This window comes from Mytilus californianus, unplaced genomic scaffold (genome assembly GCF_021869535.1).
Source record: "Mytilus californianus isolate M0D057914Y unplaced genomic scaffold, xbMytCali1.0.p SCAF_6, whole genome shotgun sequence".
In the NCBI taxonomy this organism is placed as follows: Eukaryota; Metazoa; Mollusca; class Bivalvia; order Mytilida; family Mytilidae; genus Mytilus; species Mytilus californianus.
In genome coordinates, this window is record NW_026262712.1 from 79,131,465 (window position 1) to 79,148,845 (window position 17,381).

At 33.8% G+C, this 17,381-nt stretch overlaps 1 protein-coding gene across 1 annotated transcript; it reads right to left on the bottom strand.

Annotated features, from left to right (window-relative positions):
* Positions 1-10,513: 10,513 nt before the first annotated feature.
* On the bottom strand, positions 10,514-15,112 carry LOC127706630 (collagen alpha-2(VIII) chain-like). Its single transcript, XM_052211287.1, has 4 exons — positions 15,107-15,112; positions 12,864-12,875; positions 11,544-12,350; positions 10,514-11,299 (listed from the first exon to the last, which is right to left on the bottom strand). Exons 1-4 carry the CDS (start codon positions 15,110-15,112, stop codon positions 10,514-10,516), a joined length of 1,611 nt encoding a protein of 536 aa, XP_052067247.1.
* Between the last annotated feature and the right edge of the window lie 2,269 nt (positions 15,113-17,381).

Here is a 17,381-nt window from a genome sequence, read left to right on the forward strand (position 1 = left end):
ATTTACTCTTTTTGAAGTAATGCGACTACCTCAGTTTCAGTTTATTACCTTGATTTGTCTCTTTCTTATCGATTTACGAGATTTGAGCATCCGTAAACTACTGTCGCCCTAATTTACGAACCTTCTCAATATACGAACCCGCTAACAAGGAAGCTATTAAACCAAGAATTCCAAGTGGTGCAGTTGGAATCATTCCTTTCGTAAGTTTCACGGACGCCTCGCGAGTTGGTTGACAGTTATGAAATATCTGTTTCACAGATGACGACGGATATTTCCAATTGTCGTAACTACAATCTCGTCCCCTCCCCTCGAATGTAACCTACCAAATTAGACTCATCACCGGGTTGGTATTTATATGAGCAACACAACGGGTGTCACATGTGAAGCAGGATCTGCTTACCCTTCCGGAGCACATGAGAACACCGCCAGTTTTGGTGGGATTCGTGTTGCTCAGTTGTTGGTTTTCTATGTTGATTTTTATACTGTTATTTGTTTGTCTTTTTCATTTTTAGCCAGTGCGTTGTCAGTTTATTTTCGGCTGATGAGTTTGAGTGTCCCTTTAGTATCCGTCGCCTCCCTTTCATCAAAGGGAAGTAATCCTGTTTTATTTTCCATCAAATTCACAGTTACATAAAATCTCTTACCGCTATTAAATCTCTTAATTACATATTATAGACCATACTTAACCATTTCAACCCGCCATACATTCATGCATGCAAGAGTTGTTCAGTTCATTATTAGAAACTGATACTACCGATAGTGGTTTACTGAGAAAATCTTGCCATTTGGTAGGTCTATTGTATTTTACCGTGAGAGATATTCATGTATAAATGTACATTACATGTGGATTACAGATAAAATCTAAATCATATGATTTATATTTTATTACTATTCAGTTTCAGATGTTCATGCCTTTAGTTTTAAAATGTGTCTATGTTGAACCAAAAAGTACGATTATGTTATTCATACTCCTCAGCATCGTTATTGATTCTGTTTACCAACCATTATGTTACGACAACCACTGATGACAGTTATATAGAGGTTAAACGCCTTTGCGATATCATGTTATAAGCCTCGTTTTACTTTCGAAATATGATTTTTGAAAAAAAATCAAATTTTAACGAAAATACAAAAGCACCAATTTCCTGGACAGATTGTTGATAACCTTATATCTTTATAATAAACCTTCAGATGATCTCATCCTAACAACAAGATAGTTAAACAATAGCCCTACATCCTGCATTGACAAATTGCTCCTTTTGTCATTATAAGGTGGTATTTTCATTTTTCTTGGTTGCTCTTTATATGAAAAAGGAGAAATTCCTTTTTAGGTGTTGTTTTATTAACTTATTCATTAAAACATTCTTCACTTTTATTTATACATTTATACTTTCACATTACACGGTTATTCAAATTAAGTGATTTGAAAATAATAGTCAAAATGTTTTACAGGTACTAGGGTAAGTGATACCGACTTTTTTGTTTTTGCTATATAATTTATAAAATCTTTAAAAAATTATTCATAAGCAGGACACTTTGGAATATCCCAGTTAGGAACCAGACCTTATAACCAGAAACAACCATTATATCACTGTTTATACTTCATTATAGAAAATTTAGCTATTCATTCATACATGCATAACATGAAAAACGAAGTCATCTGGGAAAGATAACGTGATTGTTTCTCAAAAGTTGTTTCATATCCTTATGGCATGTGTTGAATGTGCTTTGAAATTAAGTTGTTTTAAAGAAATAGACCAAAAGAAGACCACTGTTTCGCTGATTAATTGAAATTTCTCAAATTGATCTTTTTATGCCAATTTTGGTCATGTACCGTTTTTGTATATTTTTACACCCGTAGCTTTCAAATGTTATGGTTTAAGCATTCCTGGAGAAGGTAAATCTTTAAAAGTGCTTTGGACGCACTTAATCTATAAATTGATATTTTTACTTATAAAGGGAATCATTAAGATGGGAAAAGGACTTTAAGTCATTCTTGAGATTAATTATAATATTTTTCTTTGTAAGAAATTAATGTGATTCAAATATTTTTCGTGGAAAGGCTATCGCTCATATTTATTTCAGTAAAGAGTATAATCATATTGTCCTTTTTGCCAAAAATGTTTTATGCTAATTTGTGACTTTATCTTGACATTACACGTTGTTTTGGTTTTTTTCTGGTACTGACATTGTATATATATATTCGTATTAGTATATCAACCAAATTAAAAGCATAGAGGAATTTTGTTATAAGTTTCGATTTCAGGGACAACTTTTGTCTATTTCCTTGTCACCTTTATCATGCCATTATTAAATGGCCTTCATAGAGTAAAATTCTATTGTGGAAATGGGAGAATCTTAAGAAACAATAAAATAAAATAGACAAGTTATTTTATTTTTATACTTTAATCAAAGAAAGAAATATGGTTGATATCTGTCAAAAAGATTTTAGGACTAATTAGGTCCTTTGAACCAAGGGCAGAACAGGTATTTACATGAACAACATTGCGGCAAACTTATATATCTTCGAACCAAACCAGATCTTCGACACCAAACATAATAGTAATATGACCTATAGTTAGAGAGTCCGCACGCCGTGATTCCTTGATAAAATGGATTGACTATACCCCTCACTCCTGAACAACCTCTACGTCTAAAAAAATATTATGTTCATGTAAATGTCATTTATATGTCAAAGATATAAATTTCATGTCTGATGTTTGATCAAAGAGAACAAAAAAAGTTTGCAAATCCGACGTTGTGTTGAAATATGCATTTGAACCATGAAAAAAGATATTTATGAACAGAATGATTTAAAGGAACATTTAATTATTGTGTTTCTGTCGTTTAATGGTAACTTGAAGGTTTAATAGATATTTTTAATGCTAATAATTTTTTGTTCATTAGTAATCACTGTTAAGAAAATGCTTACTCTTCAAGAACACCTGCTATTTCCACCGGTTTTTGGTGAGGTTCGTGTTGCTCAGAATTAGATTTATATGTGTTTTGTTGGTTGTCTTTTGTTTTTGGATCGTTTTTTCGTATTTTTTTTGCCCTGGCGTTATCGTTTGTCTTCGACTTATGAGTTTGAACAACCATCTTGTATAATCTGTCTCTTGTTTAGCTTTACATATAGTGATGTACAATTCCCGTCTTTAGCTGAATGTAATATGTTCAGAAAGATAATTAAGTGTACAGAATTGCAGTTGTACAAATAAAATCTTTATCTATTACAAATCAAAAATGTACATTTTATAAAACTACTTACCTGCAGAAATCCCGTTTACAACATAAATGATACCAAAGCGATAGCACCCAGCATATTTCTCTATTGTAGAAAATAGCTCTCGGAAAGTAGTAGTACGTAGTGTATGATGGGCATGTATCACGCCAGAATGGTAGAGGTATTTTCGAGGAAACAGATTCTTCAGGCGGTATTGCATTAGCAGTTCTGAAAAAATAAGTTTGTGCTAATTAAAACATTCACAGAGGTATAATAAGCTGATATCATTTTTGTTAGGATTGAATATATTTGACATAATTATAATATGCGACAGCGCTAACTACTGAGAAATTGTAATGTGAGATTTACAGCGTAAAAAAGACTAAATAATGGATTTCATCATAATGGTGTTCTCTTCCACACGCGATTATCAGTTAAGTCAACATCTAACAAACGCATACACAGGAGATGCTAGATATAGTAAATAGACAAACAAATAGGCAAACCTTAAGGCCATGTTCCTCAATTATTTTAGAATTTTAATCACGGACTTGATATTGAAATTTACAAAGATTTAGTTCAGTTATTCATAGTGACTTTAACGTTTTCCTTTCTTTAAACCGCAGTATTAAATGATGAGCAAAGTTATAATCGAATGTGATTATTCTAGACATAAAACATTGCATTGCAGAAATGTTATCGTTTAACAGGTCAGGAACTCTAGATTTGCACAGTAATTTTTCAAGTAGGAGGTAAATAAAGGCAACAGAAGTATACCGCCGTTCAATAGTCATAAAACGATTAAGCGAAAACAAATCCGGGTCACAAACCAAAACCGACACATCGACTATAAGAGGAAAACAACGGAATAACAGAAACACTAAACTGCTACAAAAACAAACGCCAACATACATATATAACAATATAACATACATATATAACAACCTATAATGGTTTACTTTTACAAATTGTGACTTGGATGGAGAGTTGTCTCATTGGCTCTCATACCACATCTTCTTATATTTATTTGATAACAACTGCCATATTCCTGATTTGGTACAGGATATTTTAAGACAAATGGTGGTTTAAATTTGGCTTTGAAAAACTGACCAATAGACTCAATGAACTACAACGCACTACTACGAGTTTACTACCACTCAAAACACGTGGAATTAGTAAGGAAACTGTCAACTTATATAGTGTCTGAGAATCTCAATTTAATATGTTTGTTCAGCTAATGTAATAAATGTAAAATATATAACATAATCTTCAATTAACATGCTCAGATTAAGAAAATATTGTTTATTGGTTACATGATTCTACTTTCTTTTTCGGTTTGTAAAAGTAGTTGAACAGATTTTGTCCATTGTTATCCATTGTACCTGTGCCTTAAACTCGTGTGTAATAGTGAAATTTTCAATGAAGTGACCATGTCCAGTATACATATCATTTGAGCTCTTGAAACCGGTCAAACCGGTTTGAAGGAATAGGTTTCACGCCTCTCTCTCTCTCTCTCTCTCTCTCTCTCTCTCTCTCTCTCTCTCTCTCTCTCTCTCTATATATATATATATATGCTCTTTGAAATTTTTGTATCCTGTATAATGCCATTAAAAAAACACTGCTGCTTCGAAAAACACAAAAAAAAAGTGCTATAAGTGGGAACGGTAAATAGCGTAATATATTTTACACTTTTGTCTGCAGATGAAGTCAATTACAGACTTACACTTGGCCATTATGAATTAGCCGGCCATTCTAAAAAAACTGAGCCTTTATGAATTTTGACTTTTTAATGATTTGAATAGATATAAGAAGATTTGGTAAAAGTACCAATGAGACAACTCTCCATCCAAGTCACAAGTTGTGAAAAGTAAACCATTATAGATCAAAGTACTGCCTTCAACCCGGGGCGTTGGCTCACATCGACTAGCAAGCTATAAAGGGGCCCAAAAAGTGTAAAACCATTCAAACAGGAAAACCAGCGACCTAATCTATATAAAAAACGAGAAGCGAGAAACACTTATGAACCACATCAACAAACGACAACTACTGAACAACACGTTCCTGACTTAGGACAGGTGCAAACAAATACAGCGGGTTTAAACGTTTTAATAGGTGCCAAGATTCACCCTAACCTGAAACACACACTATAAAATATGAATTGAAATGGCTGAACTCGATCAAAAAGAAATATAAACAAAACAAGTAAACATACACTGAACGATAAATTTGATCTATGCATTATGGGAAGATAAAGTATGATGAAATTAAGAGTTCCAAAAAACAAATATCTTATTTGACCCATATGAAAAATCAATATCTTTTGATAAAATCTTTTTAGAATAAATAAAAATAAAACATGTATTACAAACCGAAATTCATTCAACTTTATTTTGTGTTCCATGAAATAGTTTTTTGCAAGAGGGGTTATCTTTAATGACTAGATCACATATTCATATTTATATCCCTGTATTCATGGTTAAGCGGAGGTATGTAGTGATTGGAGTCTGACTGTCCGTGTATCATATAGTCCGTTCGTCCGTTCTTTCTTCCAGTACGATATGTTTCACTTTTGTATCCACAACTCTAACCTCTTTAACCACTTTTCATAATGAAATAAACCTCATAACTTTGCCTTTACTTCATATTGTATCCGAAACTCCTCCTAAACCACTTATTATTTAATGAATATTTTTATATTCGTTATCAAAGAAGGCCATAGTGCAACTCATATTTTGTTTAGGGTTAAAATACTTTCTGGAATTCTATAGTAAATATCTCATTTCAAGATAATGGAAAACCAATCTGTTTGAAAGGTATTTGTGTTTATTTCTTGGGGACAAAGTAATGAATACATACCTTTTCTCAATTTAAATGATTTTCTTTAATCATAAAAGTAAGTACAATATCATTACATCAATTATTTGAAAAACTTGGACATTTTAGTGACCCCAACAGATATTTGATGCACATTTTAAAAGTCCTCCTTTTTTTGCGAACCCCATCAAAATTTCAGGATCTCTTATTTTCTAACTACCTGAATGAGTTCAAAGTTTATCTTATGGGTAATTGTGCTTTTCACTGATGTTTCATTGCTGTCTTGTGGGCGTATATCTAAAATCTTCGTTTAATCATCAACAATATTAATGGCTATTCGTAAACCAGAGCATGGAACGAATATTTTATATCACGAACTATACAGTCATGTAGATAAAAAGTTGAAAAACTATGTGAAATTGTTTATACCGCAATGCATTGAAACATGTGTTGTATTACAGTAAAAAACACGTGTTCTCGGTTGATGGTAAACACGTAGTAGTCCATCATGCTTTGTTACCTCTTTACAAGCAGAACCAAATACAATGAAAGTTCCAACTATGTACTGGCTTCCGAAGCTGCACAAAACTCCTTACAAATATAGATTTATTTCGTCTTCAAGCCATTGTTCCACTACTAAACTATCTATTCTACTTACTAGTACACTTGGTACAATCAAAAACCTGCTATAGATTGTTCAAATAAGGCCTTTGAAAATAGTGGAATTAATTACTTTTGGAGTGTCAAAAATTCGTTGGAAGTACTTGATAAATTGCATGCTTATATTGGTGATTTCGTATCTGTTCAAAGTTTTGATTTTTCTACCCTATATACCACGTTGCCTCATAATCGTATTGAGAAAAAATTCACACACCTGATTAAATGGACATTTAAAAAGTCGGAATGCGAATATATATGTTCAAACTCTTTAAGGTCATTTTTTAGTAACAACAAACAAAAGAACTATGTCAATTGGACCTGCTTTGATACTATAACTGCCCTTGTATTTTTACTGGATAACATTTTTGTTCGCTATGGAGATTCTGTATATCGTCAGGTGCACCACTTATTGCAGACCTGTTTCTGTATTGTTATGAGTTACAATTGATGACTAAAATCAGCAAAGACCCATCGAAACAACATCTGATTCAAAAATTTAATAACACTTTTAGATATTAAGATGATATATTGGCTCTCAAGAATGACGACTTCAGTATGTACACGAAAGAGATATATCCTGCCGAACTGACTTTAAATAAAGCTAATACTAACAATGAACACTGCCTTTTTCTGGATATTGATATCTTTTTCTTTAACGGGAAGCTTAATACCAAAATTTATGATCAAAAGAGATGATTGTTCATTTCCTTTTGTTAATTATCCATTTTTGGATGGTGACTTCCCTTGTCGCCATCTTATGGTGTTTATATATCTCAACTTGTTTGATTCGCTCGTGTATGTGACAACGTATTTGATTTCAACGAAAGAAATATCTGTATTACTGAAAAATTATTACACCAGGGTTTTCGATATCACAAACTAGTCAAAACATTTACTAGATTTTATCATCGGTACAAGGACACCATTCGTAAATATAAATCAACATGCAGACATCTTATACGTTCAGGTATTTCACATCCAATATTTTATGGTAATATTCTTTACAAAGCACAAAAATGTCGGCATTCTCTTCAAAAGCTAACTAAACCTTTAAACAGACTTATTTGGAAAGGATAAAATTATGATACTGTTGTCAAGCCATTAAGGATTGCATATTTCGGTATTGATATTGATTCACTCATGGGGTCTTTGCATCGGAAATAAACACATTTATTCTAAAACCAGTTGTTGGCATGATAATGGCTTTTCTAATAACTGCACTGGAATTATATAAGCAAAGTAATATAAGTTAGGAAACAAAGATAATCAGACAGTTAAATAGTATCAATTTAAGTGTTTTACTATACTTGTTTGTATAGTGCATGTTTTGCTTTTACGCTTTGTAAATTTTATGATGAAGATTTAAACGAGGTTTGCTGAGATTTAAAACACTTATGTTTCCTGTCATTTTTGCAAAATACCTTCTTAGCAGCAGTCGTGCCATATCTGAGTGTAATTTGTTATTTCGAATAATTAGCTGCTAATGACAGATATGAGATCGTTCTAATACATTCTGTGCTGGGACAACATTCACAAACTTTTAAAAGCTTGACATATTGCATAGGCATTTGTCTAATATTGAAGACAGACATTATGTTGGCGTTTGTTGTCTCCTGATTTGTTGTTGTTTGGTTGATGTTCATCGACGAATACGCCACAACTCCTTTTATACATTGTACGTACGAATGAAAGATTCGAACTTTATTTCGTTTGAAACAACTAATTAAGTTTATTTTCCTAGCGTTTGACTCCGAATGCGTTATCCTTTCATGCCATGAGAATATATTTTTTTTGAATGAAATAGCGTTTTCAAAGTTTATATTTGTCTCGTAATATATATATGTCGGTCGTTGAATACCGCCTTATGTTACAATATATATGAAGGATGATACTGTATTCAAGACATTTGTCAGGTGTTTTTTTTTATTTTAAAAGGTTTGAAGTTAGATTTTAAATGTTCGGTGTGAGCCAATGCTTAGTGTTGAAGGCCGTCCCTTGACCTATAATGGTTTACTTTTATAAATTGTAACTTGGATGGAGAGTTGTCTCATTGGCACTCATACCACACCTTCCTATATCTATTGAAGTGATTCTTCTTAACTTTTATGACCAACACCATAAATTAAGTTGAATGATATGCAATATACTTGTCAATCACTGATTTCCACCTGTACAGTATAGTTGTCGGAGTACAAATCCAGTCCTTTCTTCACGTTAACGTAATTCACATGGTACTTGTATTTGTACATATCATAGTACGAAGACGGATCTTACATTATGATCAGGTAGTGTTGATTCTGTCAGGAGCACCTGATCCTATGACTTCTGTTTGGTGAGCTAATTCCTTAAGTGTTTTATGAACTACGGTTTGTCTTTATGTTTGTTTTCATAATGTCAGGCTTTTGAAAGCCATATACATAATGTGATATTTTTTAGCCCTTGACCATACCTCTTCCTTCGGACTGATATATTTATTACATTTGTCAATCATAATAGTCCAAAATACTTATAATGACATAAATTTTAAAGGATATGAATAAATAATAAAACTTGTATAACTAGTTGTACAAATAGGATTACTATACTGACGGACTTAAAAATGCAACACTAGATTATTCTTTTTTATTCCCATTTTCAAATATGCATTTTGTTCTGAAAAAAAGTATAAACACGAGTTTTGTTCATTTCTTAATTGTCTAAAAAAAGTTTGCAGTTCGAAAGTTTAACTGATGACGTCGTTTTTAATGTTCAAATCATGCGGTATGCATTAAAACCCTATTTTTCTACTTGACATAGAATTGGATGTTTCACCGTTGAAGGCAATGACTGCCTGTAACCAACACCATAATGGTTGTCAGAACAGTCAACCAATTCTGTTGGGCATGTTTTGAGTTCTGTTTTTTGCCTTCTGATTTTGCCTCTGTCCCATGCATTACAGAGTGCTTTGGAAATTAAGCGGTTTTAACTTTTTATTGCTTTAATATTTTTCTGCCGTCGATTTGTTGCCATTTCAGTATATGGTAATCATGTTTGGTGTGAATCCGTCTGCCATGGCATTCGACGACTAACTAAGCAGTTGATATTGAGGCATTTTAAACTAGTCTCGCAAATGACTTTGCATAATAAAATTTTATTGACGTAGCGTTGTCACTACATATTAATCTGGTCATGGATGGTCACCAACAAATCCAGCCTGCCTGCACCGCACCGTTATTGTAAGGACAGTTAGGTCAATTCTGGACGAGAAACAGCACATCCACGTATTCCTCCATGCAATATTCCTATGGTCTGATTCGGATTTTCATTGTTCAGTCTCGTCAAGTCAATATGGAGAGGCAACATTTTTTCTAATGACTCAAGTATGGATAGGGATTGAAAAAATTGTATCACGAGAAAAACAACCTGAAAAAAATCATTTATGGGTTTCAAATTTTGCTTTAAGAAATTTGTGCGACTCTAATAATCCGGTATGTTCAATAACCTGAGGTAAGTCAGGTATTGAGTTATCAAAAAAATAAAGAAGTATGGTAAGCATGAATAGTAGATCTATAAGGATCAATCACGATTTGGTAAAAACAAATACCACAAATGTGTGTTGCGTTTCTACAGTCCGTCAGTATATAACTAAGATACCAAATATTTATGCATAGTTATATGTCATTGAACTTTTTTTTCCAAAGTAAGTGCTTACCATTTTAACTTCACATGTTTGTTGAAATGTATTGCATATATTTATTAATTAACCAATTGGTCGATATATCACTACATTGGAAGATTCATAAGGTTATATATATATTTTTACAAGTCAGAATGTACTTACGTAGGATATTTGCCAGCAGTTTTTGCTGCAACCAATTCTTCTATAGGAGGTTCTTTTGGTTGGAAGCAAACTCGCATAGGAGGTCCTTTAGTATCTGGTTCTGCTGGTGGTCCTTTAGTAACTGGTTCTGCTGGTGGTCCTTTAGTATCTGGTTCTGCTGGTGGTCCTTTAGTAACTGGTTCTGCTGGTGGTCCTTTAGTATCTGGTTCTGCTGGTGGTCCTTTAGTAACTGGTTCTGCTGGTGGTCCTTTAGTAACTGGTTCTGCTGGTGGTCCTTTAGTAACTGGTTCTGCTGGTGGTCCTTTAGTATCTGGTTCTGCTGGTGGTCCTTTAGTAACTGGTTCTGCTGGTGGTCCTTTAGTATCTGGTTCTCCTGGTGGTCCTTTAGTAACTGGTTCTGCTGGTGGTCCTTTAGTAACTGGTTCTGCTGGTGGTCCTTTAGTAACTGGTTCTGCTGGTGGTCCTTTAGTATCTGGTTCTGCTGGTGGTCCTTTAGTAACTGGTTCTGCTGGTGGTTCTTTAGTAACTGGTTCTGCTGGTGGTCCTTTAGTATCTGGTTCTTCTGGTGGTCCTTTTGTAACTGGTTCTCCTGATGGTCCTTGAGTATCTGGTTGTCCTGGTGGTCCTTTAGTAACTGGTTCTGCTGGTGGTCCTTTATGGTTCTGCTGGTGGTCCTTTAGTAACTGGTTCTGCTGGTGGTCCTTTAGTAACTGGTTCTGCTGGTGGTCCTTTAGTAACTGGTTCTCCTGGTGGTCCTTTAGTATCTGGTTCTCCTGGTGGTCCTTTAGTAACTGGTTCTGCTGGTGGTCCTTTATGGTTCTGCTGGTGGTCCTTTAGTAACTGGTTCTGCTGGTGGTCCTTTAGTATCTGGTTCTGCTGGTGGTCCTTTAGTAACTGGTTCTACTGGTGGTCCTTTAGTAACTGGTTCTGCTGGTGGTACTTTAGAATCTGGTTCTGCTGGTGGTCCTTTAGTAACTGGTTCTCCTGGTGGTCCTTCTATGGTTCTGCTGGTGGTCCTTTAGTAACTGGTTCTCCTGGTGGTCCTTTAGTATCTGGTTCTCCTGGTGGTCCTTTAGTAACTGGTTCTCCTGGTGGTCCTTTAGTAACTGGTTCTCCTGGTGGTCCTTTAGTATCTTGTTCTCCTGGTGGTTCTTTAGTATCTGGTTTTCCTGGTGGTCCTTTAGTAACTGGTTCTCCTAGTGGTCCTTTAGTAACTGGTTCTCCTGGTGGTCCTTTAGTATCTGGTTCTGCTGGTGGTCCTTTAGTAACTGGTTCTGCTGGTGGTCCTTTAGTAACTGGTTCTGCTGGTGGTCCTTTAGTAACTGGTTCTCCTGGTGGTCCTTTAGTAACTGGTTCTGCTGGTGGTCCTTTAGTATTTGGTTCTGCTGGTGGTCCTTTAGTAACTGGTTCTGCTGGTGGTCCTTTAGTAACTGGTTCTGCTGGTGGTCCTTTAGTATCTGGTTCTCCTGGTGGTCCTTTAGTAACTGGTTCTCCTGGTGGTCCTTTAGTAACTGGTTCTGCTGGTGGTCCTTTAGTATCTGGTTCTGCTGGTGGTCCTTTAGTAACTGGTTCTGCTGGTGGTCCTTTAGTAACTGGTTCTGCTGGTGGTCCTTTAGTATCTGGTTCTGCTGGTGGTCCTTTAGTAACTGGTTCTGCTGGTGGTCCTTTAGTAGCTGGTTCTGCTGGTGGTCCTTTAGTAACTGGTTCTGCTGGTGGTCCTTTAGTAACTGGTTCTCCTGGTGGTCCTTTAGTATCTGGTTCTGCTGGTGGTCCTTTAACTTCTGGTTGTGCGTAGACAACAATAATCACTAATTGCAATGTGATTTGCAGCCTCTAAAGAAGTTAGACAAAAAAGTGTATTCATTAAATAAGAAAATTACGTAGCTGTAGTTGGTTTTATTACATAAAATGTATAAAACAGTTGTAGTTATATTTTTGTCTGAACGAATTTCTTATTTGACCTGATGGAAGCTAGAAATATGTTACAATTGTTTTCAGTATCTCCTAACCTATTAAAAGGTACAGTTAATTCTGTACGTTTTGCATAAGTTATACTGCTTTAATATTTCCGAGGCGATACAAAATTTAAAAAATGTATCTTTTAAATTATGTTTGTCTTAATTGCATTCATGGGCATTTGTTAGGAAGAAAAGTAACACGCAAAAGCAAAATACCGAACACCAAGCAAAAGGAGTACAGCCAAAAATCCCAATAAACGGCCCAGTGAAGGTGCATGTTAAAAACTGTAATTGATCGAGTAAATTTACTGTGTATGTATTGCCAAATGCTATACTATTACTGTTGAATGTATGATAAGAAAAAATGTATATCTGCTTCATAACTTACATATATATTAGCCTGAAATAGGTAAAAAGTAAAATCACAAAAAAACTGAACTCCGAGGAAAATTCAATCGGAAAGTCCCTAATCACATGGCAAAATCAAATGACAAAACACATCAAACGAATGGACAACAACTGTCATATTCCTGACTTGGTACAGGCATTTTCAAGTGTAGAAAATGGTGGATTGGACCTGGTTTTAAAGCGCTAAACCTCTCACTTGTACGACAGTCTTATCAAATTCCGTTATATTTACAATTCATTTAAAGAATTCATTGTAGTCTATTTTTCAGGAAATTCATAATCTTTTTTCGACCTTTTTGTAATGATTTCATTTGTTACGCCACATCTCGCCTATTAAAATTTTGGTTAAAAGGTAAAGAATATGGTGCAATGAAAATATTTCATCAACAATATTTTTGGGCGAGGGATTGTGCTACTGTTTCTATTTTATTCAGAAAACTGAAATAAATTTCACCAAACTATGCCAAAAATCAAGAGTTTCACAAATTCACCTACATTTATGGTGTAACAAATACATCACTTCTGACGTAATTGTTGAAAAATCTTTTTATAACTGAAACGGTTGGACTTTAAACATATGTGTACATAGTATTTGCACAACATCATCGACGTTAAAAGAACTCAGATTTTTAGGGCCAAAACTACGAGTTAGTGAACGAAAGGGGAGGTAAACAAAAACAAACGAAATCAAACTCTATCAACCAACGGAATAAATGAAAAACAGCAGCCACATTCCTGACTTGGTACACAAATTTTCCGAGGAAAATGGTTGGTTAAACCTGGTTTTATAGCTAGCCCAACCTTCCACTTGTACGACGTTGGTTAAAGTTCCGATATATTGATAACATTTGGCGAGCAACCTAAACATATACAATAGATTAACGTGGCAATAACTTGGATCCCTCATCAAAACGATATAACATATATCACTGACATACAACACAACTGACTATAAGATTGCAAACTAGCATACAAATCAATCTAACAAAGACGACAACAAAAAAGCTGTAGTAGACTGTAAAGTTTAAATTTGACAATGACGTCAACAGTAAACCGTTTTTTGTCGTTGATAGTACAAACTGTATATGAGCCACTCCATGTAAATAGCTATCAAAGGTACCAGGCTTATAATTTTGAAAAAAGGTACAAAAAGTCTTTGTGGAAAACATTACAGGACACGTTGTTAAAGTTCGTTAAACTATTTTTTGAAAAGCGGTTTTATCAGGAAATTTTTTTAAATGTAAATATTCGTAAAATGTTCAACTATACTCCGAACTTCTTAGTTAAAACGGAAAAAGACGTAAAAATATCTGAATGTTTTTAGGCAGGTGTAAAATCATTTGTTACTCAAAACTATGCTATACAGAGCTAAAATAAAACCATTTACGACACATTAGAGAGAAAAGTTCAATAGTTTTCATCATCTCTAGATGTAATAACACAACAGTTAAACCTAAGGAAAAATGCAAAAACAATGTCATTTTGTGCTTTTGAAATTGAAAGTTAAGATAAGTTAATTGATATTATATAAATCAATCGCCCTTTTCCGGGATTGTTGCCCCTATTAAATTTTATTGATTTCTGCTTTGTAAGCGAGAGCATTACCCCCACTGCTACCTGATTGAATCAAGTAGCACGTTAAGACACTTAAACTTTACGTGAACAAATGAATAAAAAATGTGAAATAATTGAGCAAAATCTAAAAAAAAAAAAAAAAAAAAAAAAAACAAGGTGGGGTGTAAGCACTGAAAGGTGTTTATAGCTTACAGCCTAATCGTATTAGGAAAAACAACGGTGTTTTAAAGATCACAAGTCAGCTACTAATAATTACATGTTTTAGAATTTCGCAAATTTGTTGTTTTTATACTTTTTGTGTGGATTGGCTCATATAGTATATACACTTTCTCGATAAAGTAAAAATCAAGTAAATACAAATACAAGGGAAAACAAAATAGAAACAAAACAAGTTTTTTTTCCAAATAGTTAAAAGTGTCACCGGCTAATAACTCATGTTTGCCTTAGAGTAGGTTTACTATAAAATGTAGTTTTTGATTATCCTTATTATTTTAGTTACCATTCTAGTGTCGTGTCTAAATATTTTAAAGATGTTACCTGCAGTGTAATTAGAGAATGGTTTTTAGACTTTCAACTATTATACATAATTGGTAAATAAAAGTAACAATTTATAAATTTTGTTCGTCCGATGCACTTTTCTGGATTTACCTTCATATGCAACTGTCATACAAGTGAGAGATTGAGCTAGCTATAAAACCAGGTTTAATCTACCATTTTCTACATAAGAAAATGCCTGTACAAAGTCAGGAATATGACAGTTGTTATCCATTCGTTTCATGTGTTTGAGCTTTTGATTTTGCCATTTGACTACGGACTTTCCGTTTTTGAATTTTCCTCGGAGTTCGGTACTTTTGTTATTTTACTTTATGCAACGCTCAAATCTAAACATTTAAGAGATAGGGATGCATTAATTTGTATATGCATTGGGGACTATATGACTAAAAGGGACAGAAAACATAAGTCAAATTCAACAATGTTCAACTTTGCTTTTAATGCCTGTGTAAACCAAGTTAAAAGTTGGCGCTGTCCGTGACAATACAATTGGTTTCCGGACGATGACATAATTTTGCTGTGATCTTCGATCGTTAAATTTTGCAATATTCCTACCTAACTTTTACATGCTATTAAAGTTAGTTTACATTCATGTTCTTTAAGCATTTATATATCAATGACAGATTTATATATTTGAAACTTTGATTATATTTGCATTTCTGCCAATGTGCTAACAGTGAACAATCTAATAACTGTGGAAACGTATTTCTTGTACTTTTTTCATTAATCAATTTTGGCAATAATGTAGATATTTACTGTTTCCTTTTTTAACATACAAGAATTCTGGAAATAATTCGGCAGTTATGTCCAGTTTAAGCTGGATTTGAAATATGTATATATACAGTTGGGTGCAGACCAAGCATTACATGTAAACGGGCGGAATAAGTTAACGCGGCGTTTACTCGCGTGCACTTCAAGTAAACGCCGCGTTAACTGTGCGTTAACTCAGAAATTTCAGTAGACATAAAAAGTAAACGGGCGTTTACTTTCGCGTTTACCTTCGCGTTAACGCAAAATCGGCGCGTCTTCTAATTTTGTAAAGAGTAAACGGGCGTTTACTTTCGCGTTTACTTCCGCGTTAACGTGAAAAAGGCCCGTCTTCTAATTTCGTCAAAAGTAAACGCACTTTTACTGTTTGTAGTAAACGCGCGTTAACGCAAATTGTCATCGTATCCTGGATACACTGACCTTAAATATCAAATGATAAAGTACATCAAAATTAAATGACCAACTGTTCATTTTCGATAGACATTAACAGTTAATTAATAATGTAATAACACCTCTTAAATTAATTGAAAATTGATCATAGTAAATTTCTATTTTCTGCACAAACAAACAGTTCAAGCATGTCCTTCTTTTATTAAAATAATTAAATCATCACCAAAATCCAGCATTTTTCACATCTCACACTGTCCGACTCAGGATGACTCGTTTAACAAAATTAATTGACCTCATTAACCAAAAATGATCATGTCTGCACTTCATCAAGTAAATACATATAGCCGCTCAGTAATTCAGTTATATTTTTAGGTCAGGAGGGACTGTATAATACAAATGACAGCAATATTGGAAAACAATGACTAAAAAATTTGGTTCGCATCAATTTATAGTGCCAGCATGTCCTGTTTTTATTCAAAATATTGAATCGTAAACAAATATCAGTAGTTTTCATACCTCAGACTGACTCGTATAACAAAATTATTTTTCCGCATCAACCAAAACTGACCTAATTTGCTCTTTTTTATGTAAATCTTATAGTCGCATACTAAATCAGTAATATTTTTATATCAGTATGGATTGTATAATACAAATGACAGCAATATTGGAAAACAATAACTAAAAAATTTGGTTCTCTTCAATTTATAGTGCCAGCATGTCCTCTTTTTATTCAAAATATCTAATCGTAAACAAATATCAGTAGTTTTTATACCTCAGACTGACTTGTATAACAAAATTATTTGTCTGCATCTACCAAAACTGACCATATTTGCACTTTATCAAGTCAATCTATATAGCTGCACAGTAATTCAGTTATATTTTTAGGTCAGGAGGGACTGTATAATACAAATTACAGAAATATTGGACCACAATGACTAAAACATTTAATTCACATCAATTTATAGTGCCAGCATGTCCTCTTTTTATTCAAAATATCTAATCGTAAACAAATATCAGTAGTTTTTATACCTCAGACTGACTCGTATAACAAAATTATTTGTCTGCATCAACCAAAACTGACCTAATTTGCTCTTTTTTATGTAAATCTTATAATCGCATAGTAAATCAGTTATATTTTTATGTAAGGATGGATTGTATAAAACAAATGATAGCCATATTGGACCACAATGACTACAAAATTTTGTTCGCATCA